The following is a 12,889-nucleotide window of genomic DNA, read 5'->3' as shown; positions in this document are numbered from 1 at the left end:
ATAAAGAAAGGACAGATCCTTTTCAAACAGGGATAATGTATTCTTAAGAGAGTTTCACAACAAAACCATAGCAGGGTGCTCAATTGCAAGTCAGACCACTTCTGCAGTACAACAACCATTTCTCTCCCCATCTTCCATTTTGTAAATATTAATTCTCACAAAAAATCACAATAGATAGTGAGATAACAGCAGGACTGTATGGCCCAGGACAAAGGCTAATCTGGAATTAAAATGAGTAATGTGATTTACATAATGAGGGGCAACAACAAAATAGCCATTCAGTCTGCTGTAGCTATGAAGCATCTGAATATCTTGATTAACAGTTTTGAAACATCTATTTCATCACATCAAAACCAGGAACTAATTGAGACAGACAGAAAAATATATTGCACATACCTGGATTAGAGATAGATCTTCAAGATGTAACCTGAAGAGGTAGTTTCTAGGGTGAAGAAAAAAAGAAAGAAAATTCTTACTAGTCCTTTAAATAGCAGTAAAGCAATAACTTACTACAACGTTATGTGGTTAGAACAGGGCCTGGAATTCAGAGTTCTTGGTTTCTATTCTGAGCTCTGCCACTGACTCAGAGAGAGTCCTTAGGCTTTAAGGGACATTTCAAAAGTTACTTCTAATTTTGGGCCCCTATAGCCTGTTTTTCAAAACTGCTGAGTATTCACAAAGCCAGATGAATTGAAGTGCTATGACAAACAGACATCACATTTTTGAAGTCAGTGGAGTTGTGACCACCTACATCAGGACTGAAATTTTCACTTCAAAAAATATTTTCACTCTATGCTTTTAACCTACAGTAATGTTTACAATGAAAACAGTATAAACTCAATCAACTTCTTATGAAATTAAACAAGAGCAAATATGTGTGCCTCAGGGCCACTGTTTTATTTTATTTGCTGAGTTGCTAAAGCACTTCCCATTTATCTACTGTTTAGTAAAAGCTAAGGGCTTTACCTTACCATGTGTTACTACCTAAAACTCCTACTGAATTTGATGGGAATTGGGAATGGAACAAGATAAAGACATGGTTGTAAGTCACTGTGTATGAAATCGCTGGAAAATATGAGATAGAGTTCTCAAGCAGATGAATTTGTATGACTGAAAACAGAGTTTGAAAATTTCCAGCATGTGCTTGTACAAAGACTATGTTTTCTAGCATAAATGAGATACAGGCAGTCCTCGGACTTATGGCACAATTGGTTCATGAAAATTGCGTAATAAGTCAAAACGTCATAACTTGGAACCACAATCCACTCCATTGCAGGACCGAGCATTGTAAAGTCTAAACCAATTGTAAGTGGAATCAGATGTAAATTCAGAAACGTTGTAAGTGCTGTTTATCGTAAGTCGAACATCATAAAGTCAAGGACTGTCTGTATATCTATGCTGCCATCACTCCCCAGAACTATACTTGTTTAGTTAATATTGTTGTACCTTCACAAGTCAGTTCTATTACCCACACCCTAATATCTTAATTCTAGAACTCCTACTTAGAAGGATGCAGAATTTAATAATTCCCCATCCCTGAATGAACCAAATAATGCTACACCCTACATGTATGTCTAGCTCAGTAGTTCCCATCCCTTTGGGTGTGTATTCCCCTATTTGTGACAGGTCTGCACCAGGACTCTGCCATTTCCCATTGCTGCATTTCCCTGGTTGTTGTTGTTTTTGCTGAATCTCTCTCCATTTCCCTCCTTTTTCATCTATTTTTGCTTTACATTTTCACCCACTATCTTCCAATTCTTTCCTCTCTTTCTCTACCTTTATGTGAAGTCCCTAGTTCTCAGTCTCTCTGTTTTCTTCCCCTTCTCTCTCTCTCTACCATTCCCATCATCTTCACTTTCCCTCTCTCTCTTCCAGATCCCTCCCTATTTTCTTCACTTTCTTTCATTCCCACCACCACCACCCTCAATATAGCTCCCCTGTTTTGGTCTACTTTTTCTCTATTCCCTAGTGCAAAAGTTGGTACCAGGTGAAAAGTTTCTCCATGGACTATTCTCCTAATAGAAACAAGTCTGCAGGCCCTTCTCATGGCTGTTAAATGGCTAAAAGGCCAGATGTTCAAAAATGCATTTAGACGCCCTAAAGATTCAGATAGACCCTAGTGGAATTTTAAAAAGTGCCTAAGCAGGTTAGGTGCCTAACTCCTATTGAAATCAATAGGAATTAGGTGCATAACCTACTTAGGTGCTTTTGAAAATTGCCATCATCAGCAGCTATCCCTCAATACAAGGATGATGTCTGACAGGAGAAATGTCACTGATGAGACTAAAAATGGCTGAGGAATTCAATCCAGGCTCTACAGATTTTTCCACATATATGAGAAGTGGTTGTTTGGAGAGAGCACAACTGCTGGCTGGGACGCTGTACACTTTCCTTTCCTCCTCTGCCATTTCTCGGCTTCTTGAGCAAGGACATTATCTTCAAAACGGGCTGAAGCTTGATGTATGATGCAACGCCATTGCAGTCTATTGCCAGCCAGCTCTTCCCAGTTCATGAACTTGCTTCTTAAGATACTTTCATGGTGTCCTTTTAGCATTTCCTCTGTCCCCCACAAGTCCTCTTACCATGACTAAGTTGAGAAAAGAGGACTTGCTTCAGAAGCCGAGTATCAGCCATCCAAACACAATGGCCAGCCCTGCAAAGTTGATGTTTTATAATCTTTGCCTCAACACTAGTGATTTTAGCTGAAGAGAGAATGCTGGCATTGTTGTGACGGTCTTCCCATCTAATATGGAAAATCTTCCTGCAGCAGCATTGTTGGTACCACTCCAGATGCATAAGATGGCTTCAGTATGTCACCCATGTCTCGCACCCATAAAGAAGAGTGGGGATGACTACTGCGTTATAGACCAGAATCTTAGTTTACATCCGCAGATCTCTGTCAATGAAGACATGATGAAGCAACTTTCTGAAGGATGAGTTGGCACAATGGATCCTATGTTTGATCTCCACATCTAGATTGGCTGTCTGGGAGATGGGGCTACCAAAGTTTTCCAGGAATTCACCACTGATGACAATTTGTGAGAGAAGGAAACTTGTGCTGGGGCAGGCTGGTGGAGCACCTTAGCCTTGCCAATGTTAAGGGAAAGCCCCAGGCTATTATAGAGTGGATTGCAAGTCAGCCTTGGTCAGTAATAACAGTCCTGGTGATCGGCATCTTCATTTTAAAATTAAGAAGGTTGAAGAACTGGCCATCCATGTGATACTCAATCCCTATTTCAGAAGAAAGCAAGTCATGAATAAGAAATAAGATCATGGCAAGACAGATGGAAAAAAGGGTTGGGGCAATAACACAGCACTACTTAACACCAATACAGATGGTGAACTGGATGGTAGCAGTCATCCCATTATGAAGTAGCCTGAGAATGCAAATGAACTTCAATGAACAACCGAGCCTAGACAACAATTTCCATAAAACTTCATGATTGATGGAATCAAAGGCCTTAGTTAGGTCAATCAATGCCATAAACAATGGCTGGTGTTGTTCTGTACATTTCTCTTGGATCTGTTGAGAAACAAAAATCATGTCAGTGGATGTCCCAAGATGGTCTGAAACCACATTGGGATTCTGGAAGGATGTAAACTGCAAGAGAAAGGAGACAGTTCAAAAGAATGCGAGCGAGGATCTTCCCAGCAATGGAGAGGAGGACAATGCCTCAGTAATTCCCAAACATTGACTTGTCCGCTTTCTTTAAAATTATCAGATTATCATTCTTTAGGTCAGGTGGTCGTTTCCTTGAACCATTACCTGGTTGTGGTGGAGAGACTTGTGTGTCCCACTGACCCTCAGAACTATGTTGTCTTATACTCCTGAGAGGGCCACTCTTGGCAAACAGTTCTGAAGTAAGGTTCCAAATGAAGTGTGGTCCAAACTTCAAGACCCCAACTGGTTGTCTTGGACATCCCTGCCACCAAGTCCAGGACTCCTTCAAGTTTTGAGAGGTTGCCGCCAGCGCACTGCCTCCCCCATGTTAAAAGATTTCACACATAGGCCTCTGCCAAAGGTGTTAACATCTCCCACTAACAAAGTCCTGCGGTGATGGATGAGTGGTGTTGGGGACAGGAACAGTGATATCTGAGAGTCCCTAGTCACAAATATGTATGCAGGCAGCAGCCATGTGTTGGTCGTCTTGCATTTGGAATTTTGAGATAGAAGTGCAGCTGCGGCTGTGACTGAGCAGTCCTTTTCAGGATTACCTCTGCTCACCTAGAAAAGATGCCCTAAACATAGGCTTTCTCACACACACCCCAGCTGGATGGCCATGTCCAGGGGGATCATTCTACCTAAAAGCAGAACATACAAAGCAAAGAAATGAAGTTTGCCAGTTGGAATGTTTGCACTCTCATGGGTTCCCCAAGCAGTAACTGTCCTGAAAGAAGAACTGCCATAACTGCTAGAGAATTTGCAAGATATTATATTAATATTGCTTCCCTAAATGAGACCAGTCAGGCAAGTGAAAGAAGATGGAGGTGGCTATACCTTCTTTTGGAAAGGAAAGTCTTCTGAAGAGAAGCGTATTTATGGTGTTAGTTTTTCCATCAAGCATAAGATTGCTAGCCAACTTTTAGAACTCCCTATCGGTATTAATGAATGTCTTTTGACTTTTTATCTTAAGTTTGGTAACAACGAGTATGCCACGGTCATCAGCGTGTATGCTCCCACACTTGATGATGATGGAAGACAAAAAGGAGACATTTTACTGTGCTCCTGATGCAGTCCTGACTACCACAGAAAAGAAAGGCAAGGTTATCCACATGGGTGACTTCAATGTAAGAGTTGGGTGACACACCAAACTCTGAAGGGGCACCACTGAAAAAGAAGGGGCAGGAAATGTCAACTCTAATGGCATTCTCCTCCTCAGCAAATGTGTGGAGCATGATTTACTTATCACAAATGCCATCGTTAGAGAGAGGAGAAATATAAGACCACTTGGAACCACCCAGGTTCCGGACACAGGTATCTTGACTATGTCATCATCAGAGCCTATGATTGTACTGATGTCTATATTATACAAGTTACGAGAGATACGGATGACTGCTGAACAGACCATCATCTGGTCAGATCAATCTTGAACATGCAGCTTGCACCACAACACCGTAAACAACCAAAAGGAATGCGGAAGAGATTTAACATCAGGGCACTTCAAAAATCACACTAGTCATGAGACCTTTCAGCAACACATTATCGAGAGCTCTCTGCCCTACCTGACAACATCAATGATATCCAAACACGCTGGCAGGAGTTCAAAATCATTATTCACAAGGCATATGCTGAAATTGATTGGATATTCCACTACCATCAGGATCGGTTTGATGAGAACAAACAAGTTCTAGGATTTCCTTGTTATCAGAAGAGAAGCACATTTTGCTCTAATCAGCAAAAACGAGAGACTTATCATCATCGGCTAAAAGTTGTAGTTCAAAAAGGCTGTGTGACATCAAGAATCAGTGGTGGCAAGCAAAGGCCATGGAAATCCAGAGCTTCGCTGATCAACATAACATAACGTGAAGCTTTTTTCAAGTAGCAAAAGCCATCTATGAGTCAAGCTCATGAGGCGCACAACCCCCTGTGATTTCAGGACAGCTCTCCCCTTCTTAAGGACAATGTAGTCCTCAAGCAATGTCGGAAGGAGCACTTTGAGACTCTATTAAACTGTAAATCTAAAGTCTGTTTTCTAATCCTTTAATCATTCTCATGCATCTTCCCTGAACGCTCTCCAATTTATGAACATCCTTCTTGAATTGTGAGCTTCAGAACTGGACACAGTATTCCAGCAGTGGTTGCACCAGTGCCAAACACAAGCAGGATGTTATCCTTACTGTTTTATATGTAGTCATTTCTGCTTCCATTATCCTTACTCGTTATCTCTTATATCTTTATTTTTGATAATAAGCATATGATTGTTTTAATTATAACTATATGTTAGTGCTGTAATGTTATAAAGGACCTGACCCTGAGTTGTATCATCAAAATGTGTGTATACTGTTCCCTTGAGGACAGCAAATCTGGTAATTCTGTGAATGTCCAGTGACAAGGGGCTACATACTACAGGGGGACACTTTCAGAAAGGCTTGGGGGCTGGGTTATATGTATTGTTACCTGCAAGGCAAAGTAAGGGCTTCTGGAATACTGAGGAGATAGTTTGGGTAGCTAACAGACTGGTGGTGTCAGGGAGATGATATCTAGTTATGTATAACCAAGGCTCTCTCTCTTGCTGTGGAAGGGGGATAATGAGGTCATTCACAGTTCTGGACATCCTGAGAAGCTGTCACCTAAAGGGTGGCTTATAGTCTGTATCTCCATGGGGAACAAATATTTAATAATGGGCTCTTCATTCTAGCTGAAAAAGGTAGAACATGATCCAATGGCTGGAAGATGAAGCTAGACGAATTCAGACTTGAAAAATGGCATACGCTTTTGACAATGAGGGTAATTAACCACTGGAACAGCTTACCAAGGGTTGTGGTGGATTCTCCATCACTGACAATTTTTAAAACAAGATTGGATATTTTTTCTACAAGATCTACTCTAGGAATTATTGTGGGGAAGTTCTATGGCTTGTGTTAGACACAAGGTCAGACTATAAGATCAAAATGGTCCCTTCTGGCCCTGGAATCTATGAATGTAAGTACCTAGATAAATAAGCCGCAGATGTTTGAAGTGTGTTTAGTTGATGAGAAATGATTTAGGATGATGGTTGCATATATGTTTATACATACATAAAATAATGAGGCAGGGGTCCTATAAAAAATAGTTTATGTGACCATGTAATCACTATCCTGATGCATGTGCACAAATCCTCCAAACTAAGGTTGCACAGGCAACCTCAATTTTGATGTTGTTTGCTTTACTCTGCAACTTTAATGTTTTTTAATGTAGGGGGCGGTTTCTGCATGTAATTTCCAAAGTATTTTCTAACAAAAACATCAAAATGGAAAAAAACAAACAAGAAATTCCCTCATGTGGAATTAGACTGACCTCCCCTCCTTCCCCCATGGGTCATCACCTGGGTTGGGACCCTTAAATTCATAGCATAGAACACTTGAACTAATAAAATGACTTGTAGCAGTGGAAGACTGTTATCCTTCATGTGGACCTTCCAGTAGAGAGGGAGGGGGATACACATTTTGCCAGTGGATTTTATAGATATTTGGTAACAGGAGAAGAATGTTCAGATTTAGGACTCCTGAGTTCAAGTCCAGGTTTTGATGATCATAAACCCTTCTACCACTGTGCCCCCAGCCAGTCTGTCCCTTTCTGCTTTTATCTAGCTCTCCCATCTTCCAGCTCTTGCTCCCCTCCCCTGGTCAGTTGGATTTATATTGGATTGGAAGGAGGTCTCAAGTGTGGATCCATGGGGATCTGTTCTGGATCCAACATCCTTATTAATGACCTGGATGTAGGTATAAAGAGCATGCTGATCAAGTTTGCAGATGACACAAAGCTAGGTGGGAACCAACAATTTGGAGGATAGAGCTAAAATTCAGAGGGATCTTGGTAAGATAGAGAACTGAGCTATAGACAACACAATGAAATTCAACAAAGACAAAATTCAGGTGCTACACTTAGGGAAGAAAAACCAAATGCACAAATACAGAATGAGGAAAAACTGGCTTGGCAGCAGCGCTGCTGAGAAGCATCTAGGAGTTGTGGTGGATAACAACCTCAACATGAATCAGCAATGGAATGCAGTTAGAAAAAAAGCAAATGCAATTTTAGGTTGCATTAACAGAGGCATAGAAGGCAAGTCACAGGAGGTGATAGTACCGCTCTTCTCAGTGCTGGTTAGGCCTCAGCTGGAGTACTGTATCCAATTTTGGTCATAATGTATAAAAAGGAGGTAGAGAAACTGGAAAAGACCCAGAGGTGAGCAACAAAGATGATCAAAGGGATGGAATGCAAGCGATATGAGCAGAGACTGAAGGAACTAGGTATGTTTACTTTGGAAAAGAGGAGATTAAGGGAGGATATGATGGTGGTCTTCAGATACTTGAAAGGCTATTATTTAAAAAAAAAAAAGATGGATGGATAGATAGACAGAAAAAAAGTTGTCCTGCCCTCTGCAGCAAAAGAGAACAAGAGGCAATGGGTTCAAACTACAGCATAGCAGATTTAGATCAAATCTCAGGAAAAAATTTCTAACTGTAAGAACAGCAGGACAACAGAACACACTGCCTAGAGAAGTTGTGGAAGCTCCTTTCACGGAGGATTTCAAAAGGAGGCTGGATAGCCACGTGTCTTGGATGGTTTAGATACAACAAATCTTGCATCTTGGCAGGGGATACACTAGATGACCCTTGCAGTTCCTTCTAACCCTATGATTCTACCCCTTTCATTCTGCTTCTATCCACCTGTCCCACTCCTTAGCTCTTGTTCCTCTCCCCCAACTCCTGTCATCCACACCCTCTGCTCTGATCCACCTCCTACCCTGGTTCTCACGATCATCCAGATTTGCTTCCTCAGCCCCAACTCTGGTTCCTGGTCTGCTCCCCTAGCTGCTTCCCTACCGTTACCCTGCTTCTGCTCTCAGTTCTCGGGCCTGGTACCCCAGTGTTCAAGAAAGTCCTGCTCAGCCCCTGCAGCCTTCGGCTGGAGCAAGCCCAGTACAGAAGGACTCTTGGAGATTTTAGCTGCCAAACTTCAAACAAATCTCTACTGAGTACATTCAAAATGAGATTTTTCAGAGGCTTGGCCAAGTATGGGCAGTTTTCAGTTCTCAGGTGAGACTTAAAAAAAAAACCAAAAGGACAAAAAAAAATCAGCCTGGCACAGTCACGTGGCATTAGGGTGACCAGATAGCAAGTGTGACAAATCGGGACAGGGGGAGGAGGATAATAGGTGCCTATATAAGAAAAAGCCCCAAAGATCAGGGCTGTCCCTATAAAATTGGCACATCTGGTCACCCTACCTGGCATGGAAAAAAATCTCAGCTTAAAAGTATGGCAAATGAAAACTGGCAACCGTAACTGTAGGTGATGCTACAAGCTAGGTGGTACTAAAAACTCTACCCATAATTAAACAGATAGAAGTGTGGCTTTAAGAATCACAGAAAAAACATTTTTATTTGTAAACAGTACCTTTGAAAGATTCATAAAGAGACATAATCCACCAATGCCATTTTTGCAGTCAATTTTCAGAGCAAGCGTGGACAGAAGTATTCCAGTTCTTTATCCAGTTAGATTAATTTATCAAGCATGTCATGAAAGTGAGACTGTCTCCACTTTTTACTCTGAGGCATCCAGCACACATATTTATTTTACTGTCAAAATAAATTTTGTAGTGGGGCATCTGTAACAGCTTAAGGATTTCAGCATATTATGGTCCCAGAAACACAGTACTGTGTTTTGCATCTTCTACTACCCACTTTTTCCTCATTTGGAAACTAATGTATAGACTTGTCTCAGACTGATCAAGAGATGACTTCTGGGTACAACCAGGTCTCCATTGTCCATTTCGCTCATACAACCCATAACCAGTTCACAAAGAATAAACAACATTTGGCTTACATCTCACAAGTTATATCCAGTGGAAACCCAGCAAAAGTTAAGAGATCCTGGACTAGAACTTCTGATTTAATCATCTGTGCAACTTAAATTAAAGCTAAACAAAAATACAAAATTAATCTAGCACTAATTTCCACCCAAGTCTGAAATAGCCCAAATCCACTGACCTTCGGAATATGCTGCAAGACACATGTATTTACATGGGCTAATGTGAAAAACAAGCCTTTTGAGAAAAATCAGCTGTGTGGGTGAAGGGGAGATTGATGTTCTGTGGACAATCTAATTTTGTTCTCATAACTTTGGCAAGGGTGCCTAGAGCCTTGGATTTTTTTTTATTTTTGGTATAAATCTAACAGTAATTTTCCTGACAGAAACAACATAATCATACATTTATATGTGAACTCAGGGTTCCTACTGGAGTCAAACAGGAGACTTGTTATACACATACAGACACACAGACTGAACATCTATTTAACAGCACAGACGCATAGCACAAAGAATACCACATCCAGTTGAAACTGGGTGCACATATGCATTGGTTAAATTTAAGCACATGAGTAAGTCCTATTGGCTTCAGTGCAACTACTCACATTCTTTAAGATTAAGCAGATACTGAGAACTGGTCTACACTACACAGTTAGGCATCTTACATCAACCTAATTGCATCAATGTACACACTACAGCCTTGTCCAGCTGATACAAGTGCCCTACTACACTGACATAACTCCACCTCCATGAGAGGTATAGGGCTTATGTCAGTGTAGTTAGGGTGATGCAGTACTTACTTACATTGGCTGTGTCATCAATTCCAGGGCTCCATGCTGGAGAAGTCAAGAAGCCCTGGCTCCCTGCTCCCAGCCGGGCTGCACCCCTGGACAGCTGCCCCCTGGTGGGAAGGTGAGAAGCCTGGGTGGCTGGGGAGCCAAGAGCCTGGGGAGCAACTGGGCTTCCTGAGGTGAGCTGCACAGGGCTGAAAGCCCTGGCTTTCAGCTCCCCACACTGCCCCTCTTCAGTTGGCGGAAGCACTCCTGGTGAGGACACGCAGCACTGACAGAAGGAGGGTAATGTGCACATCAGCTACCACAGCAATTACTGCAGCGGCTATAAATTGACCTAACGTAAGTCAACTTACGTCTGTCATGCAGGCATGCCCCAAGCATTTGCAATATGGGACCCTACAACAGAAAGAAGGTATAACCCATATTTAAACTTGGCCAGGATATTGGCGCTAGCACCCTAATTCTTTCAAATATGTCATGGATCTTTAATGACCACATGTGGTCAGGGACTCAATTTTACATCTCAGTTAAAACCTGAAATACATATACTGCACAGGATTGGGCTGTGTCTGAACAATGAAAGCATTTCTGTCCTTCTGGCTGAATAAAATATTCCAGAAGAGAACCACCACTATGCCCGGCTTTCTTTATAAACGTGCCTTTCGTACATACGTAATTTTTAATGTGCATAATTATAGGAAAGATTCATGACCTATCTAATAAGAGGTGAAGTGCTAAGGTGAGTTTGTTTTTGACATGTTCAAACTGCATGCAGAAAGCAGACTTTCAAAGGCAAAAGCTCATGAGAAGGCAAAAGGAAGAAACAGCATTTGTGACTGGCACATGGGAGCTAATGCAAGAAAATCATTGGAGTACCTATCTGCAGTTCACAGAGAGATCCAGCAAAGACAGATAAAAATTTGACACTGCTGCATGACAGTGTTTAAACAAAAAGTCTCGGCAATATGTGAAGTGCAAACTAAACTGAAAGAGACACAAAATATTGCATGAAGTCTTTTCAATCTACTATATCTATGTTGTCTTTTTAAAGACTGAAAATACATGTGTAAGTGGGGGAATGGGCCTGCTATTGTGGGGAACTTTCCTGACTTTTATACTACCCCGGTGAAGTGGGCTAGCGAAAGGATCTGAGTCCTCGTTCCCACTTCCTTTACCCAGGTCTGCCTGACCTCAAGGGCTCCCCTGCCCTGTGTGGTAGAGCCCTTGTAATCTCAACGAGGCTGGGCCCAGGATTCCTGGGGGGCTCAATCCCCAAGCTTGTCGTGGTCACTTAGGGCAGGGGTTAGTGGGTCCCCACTCTGCGGTGCTCTCTGTGCACTGGATGCTTCCCTGGCCACTGATCATTACATACAGTTCAAAGCAAATACAATTGATTAAACAACAATCAATTTAAAAAAATAAGGAAAAAATGGGAAGGTTAAAGGAAAACACATAACCCTGCTCTGTGGCACAGGGACATCACAACCAGCATCTCTGGAATGTAAGGCAAGTTCAGTCTGTTCCTCACAAGTTCCAGGCCTCCTTCTCAGGCCCTGGCTGTGCTGCAGGGACGCTGCGGGTCAGACACTTGCTCTGGCAGTGGCCACACACCCTCAAGCTCTAGGTAGCAGGACCCTTCTTCCCAGCGTTGCCCCTGCCCCGCTAGGGTTACGATCCCTCTCCAAGTGTGGCCTGCAAGGCGTCTTGGTTGGGGGCGTCTACCTGCGCAGGGCCCGCTGCCCAGGGTCCCCCTTCGCTCTCTCCAGCTGCTCATCACACCCGGAACCAGACTGCTCCAGCCTCAGCTCCAGCTCCACCACTTTGCCTCAGTACAGCTGCTGCTGCTACTCTGCCTGCAGCTCCCTGGGCTGCTTCTCTGGCCCCTCTGGCTCTGGTTGCTACAGCTCTGCTCCCAGCACAGGTCTGCTCTCTGTGGGCTGCTACTATAACTCTGCTCCCAGCTCAGCGTGGGCCCCAGCTTTCTCCTTAGCCCATCCCCACTCTGTCTGATCCAGGCAATTCCTGCTCACACGGAGGACGGGACCCACCCTGGCCTCCTGACTCCCTGATTAGCCTGCCTGCCCTGTCAACCAGGCTGACGTGGAGCATTGGCCTCTCCCCATTGTTCCTGGGGACTGTCAGTCTCAGGGTCCTGATTTCCCATTCACCCTTCCCCTTACTTTTAGTACAGGGAGCCAGCCAATCAAAACACCCCCACTGAGTTTTAGTAAGGGGACAACAATCCCCTTACACATGCATATTAGCTTAAAATATATCTTTCTCTGGTGAATATTTCTGAGCATTTACAGATACTAACACTCCATTTTCATCAGATTTATTTCTCCTTTCATTGTACATAGCGTCCACCTACCAGTATCACTTGTTCTTCCTTCAAACAAGACATGAAGATACTAAGCTAAGCTGCAAATTCACTGTCCATGCTGGATGACTGCTTTGTTCCCCTGCCACCCTCCCAGATATACTGAGCCACAATTCACAGCATATGTAAGGAGGTGCAACAGCACTGAACTTGGAGGGTTTTACATAGTGCACCCTATCCCCCTCTACATGAATCAAGTTTGTATTGC

General features: G+C 42.8%; 1 protein-coding gene across 1 annotated transcript in view; it reads right to left on the bottom strand.

The window, feature by feature from the left end:
* Positions 1–12,889, bottom strand: part of SEMA5A (semaphorin 5A) — a 668,529-nt gene that overhangs the window by 400,168 nt on the left and 255,472 nt on the right. The window contains exon 4 of the mRNA XM_045005697.1: positions 397–442. Within this exon, the coding sequence (XP_044861632.1) occupies positions 397–442 (46 nt within the window). The remainder of the gene's footprint in view (positions 1–396; positions 443–12,889) is intronic.

This window comes from Mauremys mutica, chromosome 2 (genome assembly GCF_020497125.1).
Source record: "Mauremys mutica isolate MM-2020 ecotype Southern chromosome 2, ASM2049712v1, whole genome shotgun sequence".
In the NCBI taxonomy this organism is placed as follows: Eukaryota; Metazoa; Chordata; order Testudines; family Geoemydidae; genus Mauremys; species Mauremys mutica.
Note: the sequence above shows the minus strand (reverse complement) of the source record. Positions and strands in the feature narration are given on the sequence as shown.